This window comes from Heterocephalus glaber, unplaced genomic scaffold (genome assembly GCF_053883595.1).
Source record: "Heterocephalus glaber isolate CG9 unplaced genomic scaffold, H.glaber_assembly_v1.0 deba00001606, whole genome shotgun sequence".
NCBI lineage: Eukaryota > Metazoa > Chordata > Mammalia > Rodentia > Bathyergidae > Heterocephalus > Heterocephalus glaber.
In genome coordinates this window covers 16555384-16582201 of record NW_028258377.1, presented here as the reverse complement: position 1 = coordinate 16582201, position 26818 = coordinate 16555384, and the positions used below count along the sequence as shown (strand labels likewise).

At 39.0% G+C, this 26818-nt stretch overlaps 1 protein-coding gene and 1 pseudogene across 3 annotated transcripts in view; one reads left to right on the top strand and one right to left on the bottom strand.

The window, feature by feature from the left end:
• Nucleotides 1-26818, top strand: part of Crebrf (CREB3 regulatory factor) — a 61421-nt gene that overhangs the window by 3915 nt on the left and 30688 nt on the right. For 2 of the 3 annotated variants that reach the window (XM_004836371.4, XM_021239476.2), the window contains exons 2-4: nucleotides 17655-17844; nucleotides 20643-20768; nucleotides 22133-23216. In XM_004836371.4, coding sequence (XP_004836428.1) covers nucleotides 17836-17844; nucleotides 20643-20768; nucleotides 22133-23216 — 1219 coding nt within the window. In that variant the 5' untranslated portion in view covers nucleotides 17655-17835. The remainder of the gene's footprint in view (nucleotides 1-17654; nucleotides 17845-20642; nucleotides 20769-22132; nucleotides 23217-26818) is intronic. The other variant, XM_087194829.1, reaches the window with a different exon arrangement.
• LOC101725579 (large ribosomal subunit protein uL23 pseudogene) lies at nucleotides 5551-6209 on the bottom strand (annotated as a pseudogene).

Sequence of the window (26818 nt, the reverse complement as noted above, 5' to 3'; positions counted from 1 at the left end):
TGAACAGGCTGTTCCTCTGGCCAATAGTCATTGTTTGTCAACCCTTGTTGGCTTGCTCACTGAGTTTTAAGTACTGTGATATTAAGGTATCGAGTATGTAAATATATACTTAAGGTCATATTTGAGCATTAGCCAACTGTATGTATCTCCTGACTTAAAATAATTTTAGTACAAGTACATATGGCATCATTGTAGTCTGTATTTTTTTTACCTTACTTTCTTATAGCTGTTTTCCTGACCAGCCTTTTAAAAGAAATATTAGTATAAACCCTATGTATTTATTTGTTTGTTTACTTGAGATAGTCTCCCTGTGTAGTTCAGGCTGGACTTGAACTCACTGTGTAGCCCAGGCTGGCCTCAAACTTGCTGTGATCCTCCGGCCTGTTTCCTGAGTGTTGGGATTATAGGAATGTGGAATGCACTACCACACTTGGCAAATCGCATTTATTTTAGAGATGCATTCTTTTTTTTTTTTTTTTAATTTTTTTTTTTGAGATAGGGTCTCACTTTGTAGTTTAGACTGGCCCTGAATTGACTATGTTGCCCACACTAGCCTCAAACTTACAACAATCCTCCTGCCTCTGCCTCCTGAGTGCTAGGATTATAGCCATGTACCACTACGCCTGGCTAGAGATGCATTCTGATTGAAAACAGTTTAACTCTTCAGATATGGTACTTAAGAACTTTTATATTCAGGGCATGGTCCTAATGAGGTTTAAAGGTTCATTTAGCATGGGGTTTTTTTGTTTTGTTTTGTTTTTTGATTTTTTTGAGACAGGGTCTTTATATCTCAGGCTGGCCTCGAACTCGTGGCAATCCTCTTGCCTCAGCCTTCCAAGTGCTGGGATTGCAGATGGGTGACACCATGCCTGGCTAGCAAGTCACTTCCAACAAAACATTATTTCTGTTCTAAGAAATGGTGTTCCAAGTGAACCAGGTACCTGTGGTTTTTTTTTTTTTTTTTTTTTTTTTTTGTACCAGGGATTGAACTCAGGACCTTCCGCTTGTGAGGCAAGCATCTGAACCACTGAGCTAAATCCCCAGCCCCTACCTATAGTTCTTATATTCAGATACACAAGGATTTGGAAGACACATTGATTGTGTCATTACCTGAGATGTTTGTAGAATTATCTAAACATTAGGGTACATGTTTTTTCAACACCTCAAAAGATACAGGTTGCATTTTTTTTCTTTTGAAAGTGATGCTAAGTATCCAAGGAAGCAAAGATGCCATAATCTAAAATTTTACATATATATTTTCTTCGTTAGTAGTTTTTGCTTTGTTTTTATGTAATATTTTTTCATCTTCATTTACTTAAACTGGATTTTATGAAAACTGTAATTTCAATAGAAGCCAGCTGTGGTGCCACATGAACATAGTCCCAGCACTTGGGAGACTGAGGCAGGAGGATTGCCTCAAGTTCAAGGCCAACCTGAATTACAGAGCGATACCCTGTCTCAAAAAAAAAGTTTCAGTATACTATATTGGCTTTTTTTTTTTTTTTTTGAGACAGTGTCTCACTGGAGTTCAGGCTGGCCTTGAACTTACTGTGTAGCCCAGGCTGATCTCAGATTTGAGGCAGTCTTCCTTCATCACAGGTGTGTGCCACCAACACCTGGCTATTATTGGCCTGAACTGAAAAGGTTCTAGCTCACTTACTGTCTGGCTAGATGTCAGTGGGTAGTCTCAGTTTATTAATTTATAGTGGTAGGAATTAATCATTATTTCCATATCACAAAGGGATATTGGGAAGTTTTTAGTTACTGTGTTCTCAAGCTCATGTATTTTGAATATGTTAAGTGGAAACATATATCTCTCCTTTTTTGGGGGCGGGGGCAGTACTAGGGATTGAACCCAGGAGCTTTCCATTGAACTATATCCCCAGCCATTTTTATTTTTTAATTTTGAGATGGTTTCGCTAAACTGCTAAGTTACCCAGGCTGAAATTTGTGATCTTGCCTCAGCCTCCCAGAGGGCTGGGATTAGAGACATACATTACCATACCTGCTTTGGAATCACCTCTCAAATTTGGATTTCAATTTGCTTTCTCAGTTTATCTTTATTAGCACTTCCTTATTACCATAGTGTTTGTCTTCCGATTAAACTATGAGCTCCTTAGTCAGAGTCTACATTTTATTTTGGTACACTCACTGCTTCACTGCAGTTCAGTCATCTTGAGCTATTTAAATAAATGTATATGTTGGTAGGCACATGTCATTTGGAAGATAATAAAGTCTACAATTTTTTTGTTTTTTTAGGTACTGGGGATCGAACTCGGGTCCTTGCGCTTGCACAGCAGGCAGCGAAGCCACTGAGCTAAATCCCTGGGCCCTAAAGTCTACTATTATAGAGATGATGGACTTTTGTTACTGGGAAGGGAAGAATTAATCATTATTGTCCAATCAGAAAGCCTTTATTTTAAGATTGAGCCTTAAAAGAAATAAAGAAATGGGCCGGGGGGCTCAGTGGTTCCAGTGCCTGCAAGCACAAAGTCCTGAGTTCGAGCCCCGATATCAAAAAAAAAAAAGAAAAAGAAATAAAGCTGGGCCGGGGATTTAGCTCAGTGGTTTTGCCATCTGCTGGGCAAGTGCAAGGACCCAAGTTCAATCCCTGGTACAAACAAAGAAAGCTATTTTATGATTTTTTTTTTTTAATTTTATGATATCTTAAACCCTTAGTTTTTTGTTAAACTTGGTGCACACACCTCTCAGATACAAAAAAAAGTTGATTGTGTTTCACTTGCTCTTAGCCAAAAGGCCGAGAAGCATAGTTGATTGTGCTTTATTCATTAGATTTGTCATTAGTAGGCTTGGTTCTGGGTATTTGACAGATATGAACAGAGCCTTTTTTTTTTTTTTGTACCAGGGATTGAACTCGGGCCCTTGGGCTTGCACAGCAGACAGCAAAACCACTGAGCTAAATCCCCGGCCCAAAGCCTCTTTATTCTTGTAGACTTATAATTTTTCACCTATATAGCAGACCCCCTCCCTTTTTTTTTGAGAAAGACTGTAAAATCATTTACACCTAGCTAGGTGTGGTGGCACATGCCTATGATCCCAGCCAGCACTTGGGAGGCTAAGGCAGGAGGATCTCCATGAGTTGGAGGCCAGCCTGGGCTGCATAGTGAGTTCAAGGCAAGCCTGAACTACATAGAGAACCTGTCTCAAAAAATCATTCACACTTGATTCACCCCCTGAGGATCAGGCTACACTTGGAGAGAGTTTGTTGCAGAGAACTGCCTTGACACCTTGTGGGTACAATACCATGTTGTTCCATCACCACCAGACAAAATTTGTTTGCTTTTCATCAACTTATGACCTTTGTTCCAGAATCTGTCTTGGAACTTTCCTCCCTGAACAGCTTTTTCAACTACTACTCACCTCCCTTCTAATTCTGAGCAATTCTAATCATCCCATCATTCACTTCTTTGGAAACCAAACTACTTTTCTCTTACATATTTTGACAGTTTCCTATGAAAGCCTTATGAGATAGCTGATTTCCTCCAGTTTTCTTCAGATTCTTCTTGTACACTTACTTTTTTCCCCCCCAGAACTGAGGATTGAACCCAAGGCTTTTTTGTGTGTGGGGGGGGTACTGGGGATTGAACTCGGGACCTTGCATTTGTGAGGCAGGCACAGTGCCACTGAGCTAAATCCCCAGCCCTATCCTCACTTTTTTAAATTTTGAGAAAGGGTCTTACTAAATTGCTCAGGCTAGGACTGAACTTGTGATCCTCCTGCCGTAGCCTTCCAGAGTGCTCAGATTACTGACATGTGTCACCATCATTTTTTTTAGATGAGAGTTTTACCTTGAGAGTTTAAAATTCCATCTGGCTGCTGCACACCATTCCTGAGGAAATTGTTGCCTTCTCCTTCAAAGGATTGCCATTCACTGAGAAATTTAAATTTTGGGGGAGGGAGTACCGGGGATCGAACTTGGGTCTTTGTGCTTACGGGGCAGGCATTGGAACCACTGAGCTAAATCCCTGGCCCGAAATTTAAAATATTAACAAAACTATAACTTTAAAAAGGTCCTTGATGTATAGTTAATGGAGAAGAATTAGGGAAAGGGTGCTTGGACTTGTGTTCAAAAGATTCACTGAATTTGTTAAAACAGCAAGGCTTCTACTATCCTACTTATGTTGTATATAATGAGAGTAACTTGCTCAGTTTTGGAACTGCTTTTCAGTAAGGATTTTGTCTTTACTGTTGAATCCTCTTCTGGAGTTGCCCATACACTGGGAAAGAAAGACAACCATTGCAGCCCAGTATTGTGGCAGTGTTTCAGGACAAAACATAAACATATGCAACAGAAACTTCTAACTGTCTGGGAGAGTTTGAGAAGCTTCACAAGAAGAAATTTTTTAAAAGTGGCATTTGAACTAAGTTTTGAAGAATAGTGAAGAAAGCATTCTGGTCCAGTTAAAGAGATATAAAAGGTAAAGAAGATGTATAGGGTGGGGCTGGATATGAAAATCTTGAGATAAGGCAGAGGTGAGGGGATTAGAGAGAAGAAAACTGATTTATAAGATTAGGAGGAAGGGCACATACCTGTAGTCTCAGCACTCTGGAGGTTGAGGCAGAAGGATTGCCTTGAGTTTGAGGCCAGCCTGGGGCTACATGAGGGAGTCCCTGTGTCAAAAAAAAAAGGAGGAAAAAAAATTTGCTTTCACTTTAATTCTTTGGAGACTGCTCTACTATGTCAGATCTCTGGTCCCTTCTGTACCTCTGACTTTTGTTGGTTGGTCTCTTCTAGTTTTTAGTTTTTCTTTTTAGTCCCTGGTCAAGGTCTGACCCACCTCCTCTTGCTTCTCTTCTAATCTGTGGATACCAGGGTATCTTTGATTTTGACCTTATGTGTCCCTTGTCTTTATTTCACCTCCTACCTTATTTCTGTTCTTTATTCCCTTAGGGTTTCACTTTGACCCTTACCTTTCATTTTGCTTTATTTTAAAACGAAACAGATTCTTTCATACTACCTGATTTTTTTTTTTTTTTGTACCGGAGATCGAACTCGGAACCTTGAGCTTGCCAGGCAGGCACTGGAACCACTGAGCTAAATCCCTACCCCTACCTGATTATTTTGCATATGAGTATCAGTAAATACCTGTGAGTTGATGAGTTGATTCCCTTTTAGGCAGTCTTGTAAAATGAGCTTGTCTTTTATACCTATCCAAGTACTAATTATCTATCTCTGAATTTCTTTTTTATGAAACATTTTCATTTGTGTTCAAAAGTGCCACTTCTTATAGACGAATTGTTTTATAATGAGATCCAGTTCAAACCTCATCTTTTTTGTGAAGCTATCTCAAAATTTCCCTGGTAGAATTGGTAGTATTCTCTGTAAAATCTTTTTTTTTTTTTAGGTACTGGGGATCGAACTGGGGTCCTTGCGCTTGCGCAGCAGGCAGCGAAACCACTGAGCTAAATCCCCAGCCCATTTTTTTTTTTTTTTTTTAAGATACTGGGGATTGAACCCAGAGCCTTTGGATTGAGCTACATCCCTGGGTCTTTTTTTTAATTTTTAAAATTTTGAGATGGTCTTACTTAGAATTGCCCAGGCTGGGCCTGAATTTGTGATCCCCTTGCCTCAGCCTCAAAGAGTGCTGGGATTACAGGCTTGCACCACTAACCCTGGCTTCTTCTCCGCAGTTTGCTAATATTTTTTTTAATGGTGAAAATAATGTGTGTTTAGAATTAGCCAGCTGGACTCAGTTTAGATGATCCCAATTTTGTTGGCTACATCCAAAGCATCATAATCAGGAGCCAGTCGAACATATGCCTTCTTCTCTCCATCAGGCCTGATTAGAATATTGACCTTGGCCACGTCAATGTCATAGAGCTTCTTCACAGCTTGTTTGATGTGGTGCTTGTTGGCCTTGCCATCCACAGTGAACACTGTGTTGTTGTCCTCTATCTTCTTTATGGCTAACTCTGTGGTCAGAGGGAACTTTGATGATGGCATAGTGGTCAAGCTTGTTTCTCCTGGGGGCGCTCTTCCGAGGATATTTGGAGTGCCGTGGGAGCCGCAGTATCTTGGGATGGCGGAAGGTGGGTGAGGTGCGGATTTTCTTCTTTTTGTGCCTGTGGATGCCTTTCAGCACTGCTTTCTTGCCTTTCAAAGCTTTTGCTTTGGCTTCAGCTTTAGGAGGGGCAGGAGCTTCCTTCTTCGCCTTCGGCACCATCTTGGTCTGCTAATATTTTCTCAACAGTTCTTTTCTGGGGCAGTGGGGTGCCGGTTGAGGCAGGGTCTCCCTTTGTAGTTCAGGCTGGGCCTGACCTCACTATGTAGCCCAGGCTGGCCTTGAACTCGAGGGGATCCTCCTGTCTCAGCCACCCAAGTACTGGGATTACAGGCGTGTGCCACCATGCCCGGCTCTAAATGTAGATATTTATAGTAGAGTACATTTGTTAAGGTCCTTGTTACTTTTGTTTTAAAGTTTAGAGTAACAACTTGTTGGTTGCCTGACTCCCAAGTTAAAAACCATTGAGTTACTGTAAGTGAATTTTATTCTGTCTTCTGATTGTAGGGATATTAATTTACAAGAGTCTGGTGGAGAGGTGGGAACAAGCCCTGATTACTCTTTGTACTTCTCTGTTGACTGGTGATTCTACCATATGTAATGTATGTTTTCTCAGCAGTTGGAATAGTCTGCTTCCTGTTTGGTTTATTCTAAACCCTTTTGAGGCAAGTATGCCAAAGATCAAATTCTGTGTCTGTTTATTTGAAACTGTATAAAGTATTATGGATATATATACATAGATTTTATATAACTCCTTCCTTTAAGTTGCCCAAAACCTATGGGTAAGCCAGTATAAGTAACTGTAATAAAAATGATGTGATATGTAATTGAACATACATTAGGGCAATAAATCTTTTATGGAGCTCTTTCCTTTTGAAATTTACCTGCTAATTCTTTTTTTATCTGCTAATTCTTTATTGTGTATAAAGATTACTAGATAACAGGTTTATGAATTATTTTGTGAATTCAAAGATTATTTTGCTGATTAAACCAGCATAATTGGCAATCACCCTCATAAAGCTAGGGACAGGCGTATTAAATTATCTAGATTTCCTGAGTATCCTTTTTCACCCTAATCCCAGGAAGCTAGGTTTTTTGTGATAATTAAATGAGGAATTTAGACAGTCATATTCTGAGTTGAATTTGGGTTTATACCTTCATAGCAGCAGCGTCCCAGGAACTTCATTATATACCAGAGAAGGAATCTGAAAATAAAAATAGCCACCATTTATTGTCTGTTTTTGTTGTTGTTTGTTTTGATTTTTGAGATAGGGTCTCGCTATGATGCTCAGGCTGGTCTTGAACTCACTGTGTAGTCCACACTGGCCTCAAGCTCTTGTCAATCCTCTTGCCTCAGCCTCCTGAATGCTGGGACTACAGGTGTGCACCACCAAGCCTGGCCTTGAGTGTCTGTTTTATGCTTCAGCTGGAAACATACTATAGTGAATCACAGTATCCCTGCAAAGTAAGAGGGTAAATCTTGCATTTACACATAAAAGAAGGCAAGTAGGCATCTGGAATGAAATTCCAGATATTAGAAAGTAAAGTTATCTAGCTTTGACTCCTCATCGAAGAACCCTTTTCAGGGGTATTAGATGACTGTATTCAGAGCCTTGTAGTCCTGTGTCCACAACCTCCATATCTACTGTTGTTCAGTCACATCCTGGTGGCATATAGTTTCTTTGACACAGTAGGAAGGAATTTGAAACTTATCTCTAGCATGTATTTATTCCATTTTTGAGAAAGTGTCAAATCTGCGAGAAGAGGGAAGAAGCACACTTTGAAGAAGAGCTCAGATCCCTAAGAGCAGGGGCCCCTTCTGCATCCCATGGTGGGCATTTCACTCAAGTCTTACTGTATCGCCAGGTACATTCTTGTAACACTGCCCGTTTTCATGGCTGCTGCCTTGAATTACACTGTTCCCTTTCTGCAGTTTGTAGACTTCTGCAGAACAAACTCAAATCTTTATCATCCTGAATAGTTTTTTTAAAAACTAAAACTGGTGTCTGCTAGGCATGGTGGCACACGCCTGTAATCCCAGCTCTCAGGAGGCTGAGGCAGAAGGATCACCATGAGTTTGAGATCAGCCTGGGCTACATAGTGAGTTCAAGACCAGCCTGAACTACACTGTGAGGTCCTATCTCCAGAAAAACAAAACAAAACTAATAAAACCTCACTAGGGTGTGTATGAAAGATGGAGGGTATGGAAATGAAGACCATGTTAGTGCAATGCCTGGATTCAGTTGGTTTAAATAATTTTTAATCCTACTCCTTTCTCTACTCTCTGCTTCTTAGACAAGAATTATTTTAGGTCTTTAAAATCTACTTGAATTCAAACAACTCTTTCTGGAAATTAAAAATATTTGGGAGTTTAGTTTTTACTATTTTTATTCTATGATACCACAGAAGTTCAAGACTTAAATTAACAAGCTACTCTAAGTTACTTTGGAGCACATAAGCATGCTCAATAAATGCATATTGAATGACTTGATTCTTTTGCCTGTTGTTGTTGTTGTTATTATTATTATTATTATTATTTTGTTTTGTTTTTGGTACCGGGGATGGAACTCGGGTCCTTGCACTTGCGCAGCAGGCAGCGAACCCACTGAGCTAAATCCCTGGCCCCGCTCATTATTATTTTTATTTATTTATTTATTTTTTGCAGTACCAGGGATCGAACTCAGGACCTTGCGCTTGCAAGGCAGGCAACAGCACCACTGAGCTAAGTCCCTGGGCCCTCTTTTGTAATGTCCTCATTGTATATGAAGAATATCATGCTTGACTCCTTATCCAGGAAGTCCTATGGTGTTAGGGGGTCATTGTAGCCAGCTTGTCCATACATGTCCTAGGAAAGGCACTGCTTTTAGCACTGTAGTGAAACAAACAAGATAGGGTGGTCAGTCTCAAAAGATTTTCCAATCTGTTAGTAGAAGTAAGGGGAGAGTGAGGACAAAAAGGAAAAATTCTACTTGAGTAGTGGCACACACCTGTAATCCCAGCCCTCAAGAGGCTGTGACAGGAGGATCACTGAGTTCAAGGCCAGTCTGAACTACAGAGTGACACCCTGTCTAAAAAACAAAACAAAAAACCCACAAAAAGGAAAAATGTGAGGAAAGATATGAAAGCTAGTCTCACTGTTGGAGATCCTTCATGGAGTGAAGTGGGATTGAGGAGATGGTGAGATCAGGCTGACATTAGTGTTCATTAATAGAAGAATAGTGGAACATGGGGTTGTAAAATAGTTTCATTTCTATCTTGACTATTTTGGAAATTATCCAAGAGTTGTTTGGGAGTTGTTGAAAACTTAGGAACACAGTGTTAATATGATGTGGGTATGGAGAATAATTTTTTTTTCTGAGATAAGGTTTCACTATGTAGTCCAGGCTGGCCTCAAACTTGCAGTGATCCTCCTGCCTTAGGCTCCTGAGTGATGGGATTACAAGTGTGCGCCCTCATGCCTGACTGGAGAATAATCTTAAAGTGGGGCCTAAGAAGTGAGAAATGGAAAGGCTGGGGACAGGAAGACTGTAGGGTAATTATTTCTATGCTTAATTTAAGATGATGAGAGCCAAGGAAAAGTTGTGGAAATGGAAGGGCAAAGTCAAATGGATGCATTTGTGTTCAGTAGAGTGTGCTGTGTCTTTATTAAAGAAAATTGGCATTATTTAATAAAGCAGTTGGGGAGCAGGAAGAGAAGAGTCAAGACCGAGATGAACCCTTCATCTTGTCAGGGATACTATCAACAGAGTAGGAATGTTTGGATGGGTGATGGCACGTTCTTCGAGAGGTGATAGAATGTGAATATGGAGAGACCCTGATCGCAGATGGTAGGGCTCATGCACCCATGTGTTTGTCTGAAGGTATAGATTTAGGAGTCCTTTAGACATCATCATTGAGGGACTGAGCATGGTCTCTGTGATGCTAAGTTTGCTTGGAGACATCCATTTACTGAATGACCTTGGACAAATCTGTTGTCTTTGCTGAACTTTTTTTTATTAGCGTAAGAAGGATTGGACAGGGGTAGGGGACAGTGATAATCCTTATACTGTATTTACTCTGACTGCTTCACTAAGATATTTTATCAAAATCCTGGCTCTTGTTACTTCACCAAGTTTTATCAGTGTGGTTTGCAGTCTCTAGCCACACAAGCGTTTTGTCCCCAATGGTAAACAAGGGTGGCTAGGTTAGAAATGCATTCTCTGCTTCTGTCTGGAATCATTCCATGCTCTTGTGCTCTGAATAGCTTAACTTCCAGAAATCTATGCTGCAGAAAACCTCTAGTATCTTCCAGTTGTTGATAGTTTTCAAAAATAATAAGTAGCCCTTCCTATCCAAGTCAAATTGATCCAGAGAGCTACTTTAATGTCTTTTTGTTATTGTTGTTATTAGCTCCCAAAGGGCTTTAACTAGATTCCCATATGCTGTCTCTGTAGCCCAAAGATTAAAGTTGGCCAGAAGCCTTTGGAAAGAAATTGAACAAATTCTGAGAGGTCTTGTGTCTTCCTCCAAGACCTCATTGCAAGGAGAGATCACTTTTAGATATCATATCTCCTTAGGATTTTCAATAAAATGGAGCATTAATTGTTTTGTTTCATTAAATGTTTGTGGCAAACCTAATTCAGCCCGTATATTTTTAGAATTCTGAGTATGAGGATAAAAGGAGACTGTTAGATTGACCCCAGCTATGTAAAGGGTTTGCAAGGTCATATGGCAGAAAGATCATACCTATTAAGTACTGCTTTGGCTAGGAACATGATCTTTTTTACCCAATTTAATGAAAAAAAAAGTCTTCTCTTTCTTTAGTCTTCTCCTCCCGTCTTCTATCTTAAAGACTAACAGCAGGAAGACTTGGAAAATAAATACTGAGAGTCTTGCTAATAATTCCTGACATAAATTGTTTTTGTTTCAGTTTTGTTTCCCAGTACTTGGGAATTGTACTCAGGACTTTGCACTTGCCAGCCAAAGCTACATTCATGGCCCTCCTGACATAAATTGTAATCATGTAGTTTGAGTTTGAGATTTACTTGCCTGTGTCTAAATATTAGTCTAGATCACTGCTATTGGAGGGTATAGTGATTTGCCTGCAGTTGTGTTATAGGATTCCAATTACATAATAGAGGGATGAAGTTCCCCCAATGTATTCCTTTCCTTCCTCAGTAGCTTGGAGATTTTGGGATCTCTGATTTCTTCTGTACTATGAAACAGGTGGTAACTTCATTTAGTAAGCATCTGATTGGACTACTTTGTTGAACTCTTGCATATTAGAGTAGTTTAAATTGTTAGGTGAGAAATATCATTATAGCAGGACAGATGGAGTGTATGTATGGCAGGTGGGTCTTGGTTTACTAAGGCACTTGGGCAAACTGGTAAGTTGTCTTTTTTGTCAAGGAAGTCTCATGGGATATACATATTATATAAACTTTTAATTTAACATATCAGTGATTTGGCCTTTTTGCTTTTCTTTTTTCTTCCTTCCCTGCCCTTCTGTCCTCCTCTCTTCCACCTTTCTTTTTCCCTTTCCTTCCCTTCTCTTCCTTTTCTATCTTTTCCTTTTCCTTTCTTATTCCTTCGCAGCTTTTTCCCTACTTCCACCTTTCATTCTTTTAACTCCTTCCTTCCTTTCTTTAAGACTTGGCAGAAATAAATTCAATTCGGAATTGTGACAGTCTTTATTTCTTAGAATTGTGTATATGGTATAGGTTAAAGACAACAGAGAGGGCTGGGGATTTAGCTCAGTGGTTCCGGCACCTGCCTTGCAAGCATAAGGTCCCGAGTTTGATCTCCGGTACCAACCCCCCCTCCCAAAAAAAAGACAACAGAGAGAAGGGCTGGAGATTTAGCTCAGTGGTGCTGCCGCTCTGCCTTGCAAGTGAAAGGTCCTGAGTTCGATCCCCAATACCAAAAAAAAAAGATAACAGAAGACAACCTCTGACCACATGAAAAAAATGTTGGCATGAACCAGCAAAGATTAAGAAAGATCTAAATAAATCATAGTATATGAATTATCTAACAATATAAATATCTTGGTATTCTTTAGCTAAAAACTGTAGAAAAAAATTTATTGCAGTAAAATGTACATAAAACTCGCCTTTTTAAGAATTTTAAGTGTATAATTCAGTGTCTTTAAGTACATTGACAGTGTTGCATAACCATCACCACTGTGTATCTCCAGAATATTTTCATCATCCCAAATAGAAACTCCTACCCATTATATAATAACATAGACCCTGGAAACCTATATCCCATTTTCTGTATGAATTTATCTCTTTTGAGTACGTCATGTAAATGTAATCATACAATATTTGTCCTTTTGTGTCTGGATTTTGTATCAGGATTTTGTTCCTTTTTTATGGCTGAAGAATATTCCATTGTGTAACTATTCTGTTTTTACAGTCTGTTCATCTGGTGGTTGTTTCTACTCTCAGCTATTGTGAATAATGCTACTATGAATATGGGTGTATACATATCTGTTCAAATGCTTGCTTTCAATTCTTTTAGGTATACAGTATTCCTAGAAATGGAATCACTGAATCATACAGCAATTCTATATTTAACTTTTGAGGCACTGCCAAACTATTTCTTACACAAGCTGTCCCATTACTTCTCACCACCAATGCCTGACAGTTTTGATTTCTCTGTATCCTCCACTACACTTGTTATTTTTCATTTTTGGATCATAGCCACCCTAATGGGAGTTTCAAATTTTTAAACATCTCCTCTGATGAATGTTGGGTGACTCAGAAGGGCAGCTTACCATGATGAAGAACTGTTTCCCTCCAGTTACTAAAAATGGTCAGTGGCTTAAGCTAGTGTCATATAAAGGAAGAGATACAGGGATTCTGGCTATCACATACAGTATTTGCTGATTCAGAAGATATTTCATTTATAAAGAGATTTTTGTTTCTTGTGTGATTGTTTTTAATATGTACACTGAGGAAGCAGCTGAAAATCTCAGATTCAGAAGGGGCACAATTTAGAAGCTCTTGGGTATGTGTAAGCTGCTTGGGACACACAAATCAGCTCTTGGATTTGGCTTTTAAAGTTATGATTAATGGTTTGAACAGTCCTTAGAGATAAACTTTTATAGGAAGGCCCTTGACTACACCTACTGTCTTTATCATTTGCATTGTCTGAGATTCACTAAAATACACACAATAGGAACTGATAGGAAAGGCCGTGAAAAAAATCAAAATGATAGCTGTCTTCAGATTGTACCATTACTGCTTAAAAATTAACCATTTGCTCCTATTGCTCCATTCAGTTTCAGGAATGTTTTCTTATGCCTAGGAGGTGGTGTTATATTTTTTAATGCATCCAAGTACAGCAAATCTATTAGTAGATCTTTTTCTTTTTTTTGTTTGTTTTTTTGTTTTTTTGAGGCAGAGTCTCACTGTAGTTCAGGCTGGTCTCTAACTCCTGGCAATCCTCCTGCCTCAGCCTCCTGAGTAGTGGGATAACAGGCGTGCACCACCACTCCTAGCTCTCATAAATATTATTTCTGATAGGCTACAGTTCATTTCTCTTGAGAAACCCACAGAACTGTATTGGGAACTGATGAGCCAGTGCTGTGAAAAATAGGGAAGTAGCTACTGGGGAAATTTAGCCTTTCCCTGGCTTTTACCTCTCCCTGAAAGAAACTAGTCTTCAGGGAAGGTGTAAGATTTTATGATCAGATTTGGGAAATGATATCTGCTTTGTTCACCTCTTGTGATTTATAATATAGACAGCACCTTAAAGTTTTTAAGAATTCCTGTAATAAATGCAGTAGACAGTGTTGTTTACTGTAGTGTTTTCCAGACTTCACAACTCTGAAACTCTGATTGAAGTAACCATTTAGGATTCCTTGGAACAAATATTCCTCTGTTATAATGAAAATTAGATCATTGCTGCTTTTTCCTTTTTCTTTCTTTCTTTCTTTCTTTCTTTCTTTCTTTCTTTCTTTCTTTCTCTCTCTCTCTCTCTCTCTCTCTCTCTCTCTCTCTCTCTCTCTCTCTCTCGTCTTAAACTTGAAATTCTCTTGCCTCAGCTTTCTATGTAGATGAGATTACAAATGTGTACTGCCGTCGAACATTCCTTTTGTTTTTTTGTTTCTTTGTTTTTTGTTTTGAGACAGGGTCTTGCTATGTAGCTCAGGCTGGCCTTGAACGCACTTTGTGGTCCATGCTAGCCTTGAACTCAATGGCAGTCCTCCTGCCTCAGCCTCCCAAGCGCTGGGATTACAGGTATGCACCACCACGGCCAACTGAACATTGTTTTTGATATATTTTAATATCAAAACTTTGAGTAAAATATGAATATCCTTGGGCCTGAAAAAGTGTAAAATCACCCAGAAAAACAAGTTGTACTTTCTTCCTCTGTTATTCTGCCAACAAAGCATTAATGTCTTCTTAATAGATGGCTCTCAGGTATAGGCTAAGTTTTGGAGCAGTGTATCATTATGGAAAATTCTGTATAGTGGTAATCATTAAAGCTTTTATTGTTTTGTTTTTCTTTTGGGTGGGAATTTTGTTCTTTGGAACAATAAATGTTTCACGATAAATGTTTGGAACAGGACTAAGAATTTCTGGTAAATGGGTACAAAATATTGAGGATAAGGATAATTTATTGTAAAGTGGTTTCATTTATTTTAGAGACTGAGAGAGTTTTTATTACTGAAAAAGGGTCCCATTACTTAGAGTAGAATTAGTCCTTCTCCCATCCTATTTGAGAGACTAGGAGAAGCAACTCTTAGGACCTTCAATACCCAAGTGAACAAGGTCAATCCTTTACATAGTGGATACCCATTTTTTGGGGATCAGCATCTTTTAAAACATTTAGCTTTGCTGCCAAAAAATGTCACAAATAAATTTCTGAGCTGGACTGTTTATGGAACAAAGAAAGCATTGGCAAAATATATTTCATAATAATTACCTTTCCAAATTTATTTTATTACTGGTTCCTAGTAATCTCATTAATTTTCATAACATCCTTGTTTCATAGTTAAGATAAAAAACTTAGATCTCAGATTTGGAAGCTAAGCCATAAACTTAAGCAACTTGCTTTAATTCATAAGGCTTTTAAATTTTAATTATGAAATCAAAACAGGAATCAGATCTCTTATATTCCAAACAAGCGCTTTTCTTTTTTTGTTAACAGCATTAAATCATGTTTGTTTTGATGTTTTAAAATAAAATTTCTAAGAAATGCTTGACTTGTATGAAAGTTTCATTACTTAAATATCAGCCAGGAGAGAGTAGTAGTTTTTTTTCCAGCTACAAAATATTTTGGGGTTTATTTATATTTTAAAAATTAGTTTTAGATGTTTTTATTAATGAGTTTCATTTTGTCAGGTTCATATATACACATAACATATTTTGACCGTTTTTTTTTTTTTTTTCTTTTTGGTACAGGGGATCCAACTCGGGACCTTGCGCTTCCGTGGCAGGCTCCGGAACCACTGAGCTAAATCCCCAGCCCAATATTTTGATCATTTTTACCCTCCGTTATCATCCCCTTAACTTGTCCTCCTCCATGTGTTCTTTTCTTTTCTGTTTTTCTTTTTTTGTTTTTTTTTTGTGTATTTGGTTTTTTAGAGACGGTCTCACTGTGTAGTCCAGGCTGACCTTGAACTGTCTATGTAGCCCAGGCTGGCCTCAAATGGCCAATTATCCTGCCTCAGGCTCCCAAGTGCTGGGAGTACAGATGTGTGTTATGATTCCCAGCTTCCCTAAAGATGAGACAAATGAAGTTTAGAAAGATTCTTCTCAGTATTGTGTAGTTTGTGGGCCGGGGATTTAGCTCAGTGGTTTCGCTGCCTGCTGCGCAAGCTCAAGGACCTGAGTTCGATCCCCGGTACCAAAAAAAAAAAAAATAAGGACATGAGTATTGTGTAGTTTGCAAATGAAAGCTATGTGACTAAAACTTAGCCCTTTGTTTATTCAGCATTTCCCTGATAACTGAGCTACTGGCAGAGTGTTTGATAGATACCAACAAGTATACATTGAATAGGACTCAGTCTATTCTGAGTCCATAGTCTTGTTTTAGTAAGGATAAGTTTTCAGTTTTTATTTATTAAAAAAAATTTTTTTTCATTATTTAAAGACATGTTCTCACTACGTAGTTCAGGGTGGCCTTAATCTTTCTGCCTTAGCCTTCTGAGCGATTCCAGCTAGTTTTCAGGTTTTAGAGGATATCAGACCTTTCTTACAGAAAGATTCAAGTTATAAACCAGGATTTCACTACTCTGTTTTGTTGAATATGTGACTTGAATTAAATACCTTCTTGGGGTCTAGGTAATAGGTCTTGAAAAGATCACTGATTTTATTTCTTGCAAGAATCAAGGGAAAAGTTAGGACTGCAACTGCATTTCAGTAGTAGGAACAAGGATGGGGTCACCTGAGCAAGTATTTGCCTTTGGTGGGAGCTGGGATCAATCCATTTGGACTGTTGCATTGTTTTTAGGGCTAGGCTGGACACTAGACATTATTTTTAGGTTGGCCCAGTGAGCTGAGAATGAGAGCCCACCAGAAATTAGAGACCAGGAAATACAAATTGTAGTCCGTTTATTAATCTGATTAAGTAGAACAGTTATTGAGTCCCTTTTCGTCTATTGCTTATTTATTTAGCAAGAATTCTTTGAAATTGAAATAATATATCACTCTAGCCCAGAGAATGTGAGAACTACAGAGGGCACATTTAAATTAACTCTGCATTTGAGAAAATGACACTTCATCTAGACTGCATGAGAGGAAGGATGGGACAGCAGTCCTCAAACTTTAGGGATGATCAGAGTTGCCTTATTAAATCAATTTCCCACTCCTGAGGTTTCTGTTGTAGTGGTGGGGCTGGCACCCAAGATTTTTGGATTTCTAGCAAGTTTCTGGGTTGATGCTGATGATCCTGGAAGAAGTACTGATTTAGGAGAAGAGGTTACAGCTGGTATTGTTCAGTTCTTCCTAATTAATATTAACATTTTCATATATAGGAAAAGGGAATGTACATTTAACTCTCTACCCCTTCAAGACCCTGTACCACATGATTTGCAATCATAAATTTTAATTTAACCCTTGAAACCATTGTGCAAAGTGATCCTCATTTCTATTCCCCCAACATACACCCTTCTAAAACATGCTGAAGTAATTCTTCACAGTTTTGGCTTATAACTCAAAGAATAATGTTGTTATATATACTATTTAAATATTTTGTTTAATGTAAAGATATATTAAATTCTTGTACTATTATGTATTACTATTCTTATAAATTTATGAAAGATAAAAAATGTAGATTAATTTAGCAGTAATAACTATACAATAGATAGAATTAATATTGAGATATGTTTCCTTATAAGGAAACAAAAGTAAAAGAGGTTAAGTATAATGTATGTTTCAGATCACAGGAAAGATGAGGGTATACTAATTTGGTCGAGTGGTTTTTAAAAATGTTAACAGTTGGTTATTGGCCAACCCTGTTTTAGGAGCAAACAAGTGAAGAAATGGTGAATTTCAGAATAGTAGGCACTAAGATATTAAATTTTTGAAAATATAACCTATAAGACTTAATGTTTAGTGTACAGTGTTCTTTGTTAATATTGTTTTTGAAAGGTTAACTTGTTTGCAGTGAAGCTCAGTGAAATTGCTCTGTGTTGTTTGACAGAATTGCACAGAATTATTAAAAAGAAAAAAGCAGTGATCCAATCAGTTGAATTGAAGGATTCTGGGGAAACCTACTATTTACTGTGAAAATCATCTTGGAATTAAAAGTAAAGCTGGAAAGGAATTTACAAACAAGAAAAAAAAGAAGTTTGGAATTGGACACACAGGATCTGGGCTTGGAAATGCCTCAGGTAAATCATACAGAGTAGATGTAAAGTTTTTATTTTTTTGCTGCTGTAGAAAGTCAGTACTATTAGTTTTATAAATTCTCTGAATCAACACAACTTGACATATTACTCTTGTTTCTGATCTCAGCTAGCTTTGAACACATGTCCTTTATTCCATTGCCTTTATTTTTTTTGTTGTTTTTTTTTTTGAGACAAGGTCTTGCTATGTAGTTCAGGCTGGCCTTAAACTCACTATGTAGCCCAGGTTGGCCTTGAATTTAACACTGATCCTCCTGCTTCAGCCTCCCAAGGGCTGGGATTACAAGTACATGCCACTATGCCTGGTGCCTTTGCTTGTATTTTTGTGTTTGTGACAGCTTTTAACTTTGTTGAATTTGACATGGCAAGCACAGTGAATAAATAGGTTAGAAGGTGGGTAGATCTGCTAGCTTTATGGGAGTTAAACCAATTCCCCTGAAAATTAGTCATAGTAACCCTCTTTCCATCTCCTTTGACTTCTTATTTCCTACTCTTTCCTTGTGTTTATGACCCTTTAAAATAGATGTCTAGCTGAGACAAGTGGGAGCTAAAGTCAACCTGCCCTTGTATTCTGAGTTGCCTCCCTCAAGCCAGGGACAGAGCCTGGTGGTAACAAATCTTTCATGGGTTTTCAGGTGTCGGCACTGGTCAACTCCCAAATGTAAGGAACTTTACCTTGGTGTTGGTTCCTGTGACTAGCTAGATGCTCACCATAACACTGGCACAAAAATACATCTGTTTTCTGTACCTGGCTGTGGACAGCACTGGTGTAGAAGTAAAAGGAAATAGTGGGGAACTTTAGCCTCCTCACCCCATCTGTGTCCCATAAAGCGCACGCGCGCGCACACACACACACACACACACACACACCCCACATGCACACGCACACAGCGTGAAAAACATGTCTGGAATGATTGTAGTACAGCATCTACTTTGAGTTGATCAGTTTGGGTTGGAGGTGGTAACTGAAACAATAAATATTAGTTCCCATTCTGCTTATCCAAACTCCTTCTCTTCCCCTTCTAGTGGTTAGCTCATAACCCTGCCAGTGTTTGTTTTAGTGTTGGGAAGAAACAGAAATAATGAGCTGGCAGGGACTCTGAAGAGGGGCCTTATGTGGGGCCATATAGAACTATCCCTTGAGCACAGGGAATCAACAGCTTGTTGAGACTGGGGAACTGGGGAGGCAGGCAGCAGAAACAAAGAGGAATTGCTACCAGATACTAAAGAGATCAGAGAGGCCAGGGATTTAGGTCAGTGGCGCCGCACCTGCCTGGCAAGTTAAAGGTCCTGAGTTCAATCCCCGGTAAAGGAAAAAAATTTTTTTAAAAAGAGAGCAGAGGATTCCCTCTACCTCTAATGTTTGTGCCAAGTAGATTGCATATCCTCTTTTAGACTTCTTACCCAAACAAGATTTAGTATGCTGATTATTGAATACTTGAATTGAGGATTATATGCCTTTTTTTTCCTTAAGCTAAATTTTCTAGGAGAAAAGGTCCTACAGGTTTGGAAGGGCTACGGAAAATGAAAGAAAAAAATAAATGGAATGGGAAGTACCATATGAAAAGTATTGCTCCTCCTAATTAGAAGGTATATGAATAGACAAGTATAAGCAAATGATACCATTTTTTTAAATTTCTGCAGAAAATTACAGAAGAAAACAGGGAAAAATTATTCTTTCTCATCCTCTTCTCTCATTGGAGGTAGATTTTAGAGTGAGGCCTATTATTTGAGCCACTGTAGGAGTATGAGCCCTGACTTTGGAGTGATTTGGATAGATACTGAAATGTAAAAAGGGACTAGAAAGAAAAAAAAGGAGAACTCAATCATGAGAGCCAAGGGTTTTGTTGTTATTGTTGTTGTTGTTATTGTTAACTGTTTTTTGAGACAAGATCTCACTATGTAGTTCAGGTTAGCCTTAAACTATGTAGCCCAGGCTGGCCTCAAACTTGAAGCAATATTCCTTCCTGCCTCAGCCACCTCCCTAGTACTGGGATTACAGGCGTGCACCACCACACCCAGCCTAGTTGAAGCTAGCTTGCACGCTTGCTTGCGCTTGCTTGCTTCTTTCCTTCCTTCCTTCCTTCCTCCCCCCCCCCCCATTATAAAATGAACTGCACCCTTTTCAGGGATCAAGATGGAGACTGTAGTGGTCACACCCAGATTTTTGGTCATGTCCAGGAGATTTGGAGGCTGTTTTCTTGATCCTCTTTTGGACTGAAGTTGCCCAATTTGTTTTCCAGTTTCTTTTGGGAAATAAGACAAACACACTTAGGGAGTACAGAGTAAGACCTCTGCAGACTGCAGGAAATGGCAGGGAAGTTCTCTGTTTGAGGTGGGAATTAGAGTATATTAGTATACTAGAGATGGATTTGAAAAAATGTTGTATGGCTAAATAAAAGTACTTATTAGATGATATATGCTCATTCAGGTGGCTAAATAAACTTTAACATTTTTAGAAGTTGGCTCTTTTTTTGGTACCAGGACTCGAACTCAGGACCTTGTGCTTATGAGGCAGGCATGGCACCACTGAGCTAAATCCCCGACCCTTGAAGTTGGCTATTTTTAATAGTTGCTACTCCTTTTTTTTTTTCCTCTTCTTAATGCATCTTAGGTGTTTTCCTCATCTAAGTCCACAGATTGCTAGTTGAAACTCTTAAATGTACTATACAGTACAAAAATACAGAATTATTTTCTGAAAATAAGTTATTTTCAGATAAAGTGTAATAAATTGGTCTTGAAGTGGTCTTTAACTTTGTAAAATGAAAATCACTCTGTTGTAGCCTAGTGTAAGCGGAATGGATCCGCCTTTTGGGGATGCCTTTCGAAGCCACACCTTTTCAGAACAGACTCTGATGAGCACAGATCTTTTAGCAAACAGTTCCGATCCAGATTTCATGTACGAACTGGTAAGCAACATTTTCTTGGTTTTAGCTTTGATTGATTTGGGGTAAAAGTGTTGTGGCATAGTTCTTCAGTCTATGAATGTTTGAAAAGGAAAAAGATTTTTTTCAACCAGGTTTGATTCATAGGCTTAGTAATTTTAGAAGGATATATGGACACATCAAATACTAAGAAAAAAGATTAAGTATCTTGAAGTCCAGTTTTTCATGAGAAGAGGAAAATTTTTTAAAATGCTGAGCCAAGCATGGTGGTACATGCCTATAATTCCAGCACTTGGGAAGCTGAAGCAGAAGGATTGCCCCAAGTTCGAGGCCAGCCTGGGCTACATAGTGAGTTTAAGGCCAGCCTGAACTGTGTAGTGAGACCCTGCTTCAAAAATCAACTAACCAACCATTAGGAATACTTTACTTCCCATATATAAGAATTGTTAAAAGTTGTCTCAAAAGATCTTATTCTATGGCTGCAGTTCTTAGTTGTTCTTTGCCTCTTTATTTAAGTTCCTGCTTAAAAAGATATATCCTTTTGTAATAAAGATAAGGACATTAGTTGCTTTTTTTTTTTTAAACAGGGTCTCACCATGTTGCCCACCCTGGCCTGTAACAGGCAATGATTCTGCCTCCCTTTTTTTTTTTTTGGTACCGGGGATCAAACTGGGGTCCTTGCGCTTGCGCAGCAGGCAGCGAAACCACTGAGCTAAATCCCCAGCCCTCTGCCTCCCTTTTTTGAGACAAGGTCTACCGGTGTAGACCAGGCTTGATTTAAATGGACATCCTCCTGCCTCAGGCTTCCAAACGCTGAGATTACAGGTGTATGCTACCATACCTGGCTCCAGCTGTTTTAAAAATTATTTTAATTTTCAGACAAGATCTTGATAAGGTGACAAGGTTGGCCTTGAACTTTAGATCCTTCTGCTTCAGTCTTCCAAGTAGCTTGGATTACAAGCATGTACATCACACCCGGTTTATTTGCTTTTTTTTTTGGTACTGGGGATCAAACTCGAGTCCTTGCGCTTTTGAGGCAGGCAGTGGAACTCCTGAGCTAAATCCCCAGCCCTTCTTAAGTGAAGCTTATTTCTACAGATCCCCAGTCCTCCTAATACCAAGAAACATAAACTTATTTCAGGAAGAATGTTTATAGTAAAGTTTAAGAGCTCTTGACAATTGGGCCATACTCAAACCTCTCAAGGAACATTATTCCCCCCCCCCTTTTTTTTTGCCAAGTAAATAATGAAGTATATGGATTAGTATTGTCATGTCAGTAGCCTTTATCTTAAAACAGACCAGAAGTCTGACATATTCAAGTGAGGATGGAGGCAGATATTTGCTTCCTAAAATATGGTGTGTGATGTCTTTTTTTAAACTTTTCTTAGGATAGAGAGATGAACTACCAACAGAATCCTAGAGACAACTTCCTTTCTTTGGAGGACTGCAAAGATATTGAAAATCTGGAGTCTTACACAGATGTCCTGGATAATGAGGGTGCTTTAACCTCAAACTGGGAACAGTGGGATACATACTGTGAAGACTTAACCAAGTACACCAAACTAACCAGCTGTGACATCTGGGGAACAAAAGAAGTGGATTACTTGGGTCTTGATGACTTTTCTAGCCCTTACCAAGATGAAGAGGTCATAAGTAAAACTCCAACTTTGGCTCAGCTTAATAGTGAGGACTCTCAGTCTGTTTCTGATTCTCTTTATTACCCCGATTCACTTTTCAGTGTCAAACAAAATCCCTTGCCCTCTTCATTCCCTGGTAAAAAGATCACAAGTAGAGCAGCTGCCCCTGTGTGTTCTTCAAAGACTCTTCAGGCTGAGGTTCCTTTGTCAGACTGTGTCCAAAAAGCAAATAAACCCACTTCAAGCACACAAATCATGGTGAAGGCCAACATGTATCACAATGAAAAGGTGAACTTTCATGTTGAATGTAAGGACTATGTAAAAAAGGCAAAAGTAAAGATCAGCGCAGTGCAACAGAGCCGGCCCTTGCTGAGCCAGGCTCATACAGATGCAGCAAAGGAGAACACATGCTACTGTGGAGCCGTAGCAAAGAGACAAGAAAAAAGGGGAATGGAGCCTCTTCAGGGTCGTGCCACTCCTGCTTTGCCTTTCAAAGAAACCCAGGAACTATTACTCAGTCCCCTACCCCAGGAGGGTCCTGGGTCAGTTGCTGTAGGAGAGAGTAGTAACCTTTCTACTAGTATGTCAGTCTCAGATTCATCCCAGAAAAAAGAAGAACACAATTACTCTCTTTTTGTCTCCGACAACTTGGGAGGACAGCCAACCAAAGGCAATCCTGAAGAATATGAGGAGGATGAGGAGGATGATGATGAGGACCACGATGAAGGGTTTGGCAGTGAGCATGAACTCTCTGAAAATGAGGAGGAGGAAGAAGAAGAGGAGGATTATGAAGATGACAAAGATGATGATATTAGTGACACATTTTCTGAACCAGGTATTATAATGCTTGGAGGCTTACTAAACCTATTGCTGTTTTGAAATAGGAAGTTTTGTTTTGATGGTTGTTTTATTTTAGTTGGGGGATTAAATGACTTAATAACTTGACTTGAATATGTAACTGCTTTTTTCTATCCAAGCAGTTCTAAAATGATCACTTTTGCTCATATAGTAGTCTATATGCTGGCTCCCTGAGAGCTTATTTTGTCTTAGGTTCAATCACCTGAGTGGTCACTCTCTTAGGCAGTTGTGCAAAGATGCCAAGACTCTGTTGTTTTAAAATGTATTCCTGTTTATGACATGCTCCTCTATCATGGTTGAGATAAATTAGTATCTAGGATGGTTCACATTATTCATGCCTATAACAAAGCCAATTTAATTAATAATGTAAAGCAGGGATTTTATTTGTGTGTGCTACATTTCATTTCTACACTAAGAAAAATATATGCTAGAATTTGATAAGCATGAAGGAGATTCTGCTTTACTTATAGTGTATATAGTGCGTGTAAGTAAAAAGGCAAAAGAAAAAAAACCTGTGGGAAACTGGTGTTCACTTCAGCCCTTATATGTTGGGCTATAGCTACTAGTTGGCTGGTATAGTTTATTTATGAAAATGGCATTGCCAGTGGCATGGAGATAAAAATGCACAAAGAAGTGGAGATCTTCAAATTTAAGCAAAAATTACTTGCTTCAAAAATAGTATTGATACCAATAATTCTGTGTCAAACTGGATTATTTTTAAATAAACTCTATAAATTATCAAAGAGAGCCCCTTTCCATTGTGGTATTGAGAATTGAACCCTCAGCCTTCCCACTGAGTTACATCCCCAGCCCTTCTTATTTTTTGACACAGGGTCTTGCTGAGTAGCTCCGGGTGGGCTCAAACTTGGGATCCTCCTGCTTCAGTCTGTTAGAGGGCTGGTATTACAGGTGTGTGCACTACACTGGGTTCAACGAGAGCCAGTTTTGTTGATTGCTAGGATGTCAGGCAGTCTAATATTGATATTTAATTTTCTGGAAGGTTTTTAAGGTACATTAACTATATTATAGCCAGTGAAGCACTGTTGCTGCTTAAAATTTCTTTACTTTTGGTTAAATCTTTATCTTACAAAAGCACTTAGACTTATGCAATTGATAGAAGTACGTTACTTGATTTGGATGGAGTTTTAAGTAAGTAAAAGAAAGATACTTTAAGTTTAATGTGGATTAAAAGGACATATGCCCTTTGGTTTGCAGTACAACTTTGTATAGTTTAGATAGAGCAGTTGTCTTTTCTACTTATAGGAAAGTTTTTTTCTTGGAAAATTATTAAAATCTGCCTCAAAAGGTTTAAAGAAAACTTGTCTTGGTAACAAGGGATAGTTTGTATAGCTCCCTTCCCTTGGAAGGTCATAATGCTGTCTGTGTGTGGTCCTTAAAATCTAGTAGATCAATCCTGTTGGTTTGTTTTGAGATGGAGTATGTTGTGTAAACTGGTCTTGAACTTGGGGGTTCAAATGATCCTCTTTGCCTCAGCCTCCAGAGTAGCTGGGACTACATGCATGCTCCTATGCCTGGCCAGTCCTATTAATTTGTCTCCTATTTAGGATTAGGTTAGAAGGTTAGGGAAAGAGGAGACAAAGAAAAGATAGGAAATATTTACAAGCTGGTACAAATCCCACCATCACCAAGGCAAGCAAAGACCCTACCATTTACTCCACTTTAAAAGTTGTTCTTGTCAGCGGTTGTGGTGACACGCTTATAATCTCAGCACTTTGGAAACTGAGGCAGGATTGCCGTGAGTTTGAGGCCAGTTTGCACTACATAGTGAGTTTGAGGCCAACCTGAACTACATGGTAAGACCTTGTTTGTGTTTAATATACTTAAGATTCTTTGAATTTCACAGATTTGAATGCTTATTTCCTTTTCTAGTCATTTTTTAAAATGAACTTTCTACTCCTTTCTCTTTTTTTGTTCCATTTGGTATTTCCATAATGTTTCACTTGATGGTGTCTCTTAAGTGTTGTAGCCTTTCTTTAATCTTTTTCATTCTTATTTCTTGTTCTTCTATTGAGTAATTTCAAATAACTGGCCTTTGAGTTTGCTGATTTGTTTTCTGCTTGATCAAATCTATTGAAGCTCTCTGAAAGTTTTCAGTTTTAAGTAACTGTTCTTTAGCTGCAAATATTCCGCTTGTTTCTTTTTTATAGTTTCTGTCTCTTTGTTGAATTCTCATTTTGTTCATGTGTTGTTTTCTTGATTTTGTTTAGTGACCTATGTTCTTTTAAAATTCATTGAATTTCTGTAAGATTATAATTTTTTTTGGTACCGGGGATCAAACTCGGGAACTTCCGCTTGTGAGGTAGGCAGAGGAACCACTGAGCTAAATCCTCGGCCTAAGATTATAATTTTTAATACCATGTCAGGCATTTCTTAGATTCCCATTTATTTTGGGTCAGTTACTGGTGCTTTATTTTTGTTCCTTGAAAATGTACACACCTCATCTAGTATTTACAGATTGACTTTGCCTTAGGAAGCCTTTCATTAAGCCTATGCAGAGATTCACAGCCAAGCTAGCTGGAGGGGTCCGTATGCAGGCTTGCTGCTATAGGCATGGAATGCTATGGCCTTTTGCCTGAGTCATTGGGCAGTTGAGCCTGGTGCCTAGGACCATAGGGGCTGTCCTGGTGTCTGGGTCTAGCCTGAAATCTGGGTTCATAGGATCAGACCTGACATGGCTTGGCATGGCCCTGGATGTACAGGGGCCATACTGGGATTTAGAGCCTAGTGCTGTGCCACTGCCTCCTGGGTTTTTAGGAATTGTTTTGGAGCGTGGGCCTGATCCTTTTGACTTTATTTTGTCTTTTTTCAGGGTCTTTCCATGTGGTCCAGGCTGGCTTTTTTTTTTTTTTGGTACTGAGGATCGAACTCAGGTCCTTGCGCATGGGCAGCAGGCGGCGAAACCACTGAGCTAAATCCCCGGCCCCACCCTGTCTTTTAACATGTTCCTGCCAGCTTGAACCACTGGTGGTACAATGCATGACTCTCCCTCATGCAGCTTATACCACTTGTGATACAAATGGATCTAATTACTTTTATCAGTCTTTTTACTGATAAAATTAATAAAGTGGGACTGTCATGCATGTACCACGAGTTGATTCAACCTACCTGGCAGCAAGGCATATGAATTATAGCCCTGATGTGAATGTGTGAACTCACTATGTAGCCCAGGATAGCCTTGAACTTGCAGTTCTCAGCTTCCCAAGTGCTGCAACTTTGGGCATGCACCACTGTGCCTGGTCCTTTCTTTGACTTTTAACTTTACTTAAAATTCATCCTTGATCTTTTCATTTGATTCTGTCTGGATAAATGTGTTAAGAGAAGAGGAGGTCCATAAAGAGTGGTCACAGAGTAAATTGACCTCTATTTCCATGGGGCTTTTTTAGCTTTTTGACTCATATAGGGAAGGGGAATAAGTTTCATAGTTGGCCTTGTCCTGTCTTGCCACATCCTCCTCCCATGTCCCTCATAGAATAACCCTTGTCTGTGAGCTGTTCTTTAGCATCCAGCCAGTGGCTTTAACATTAGCTGGCACTTAGCAGGATCAAGTTCTCTTCTTGG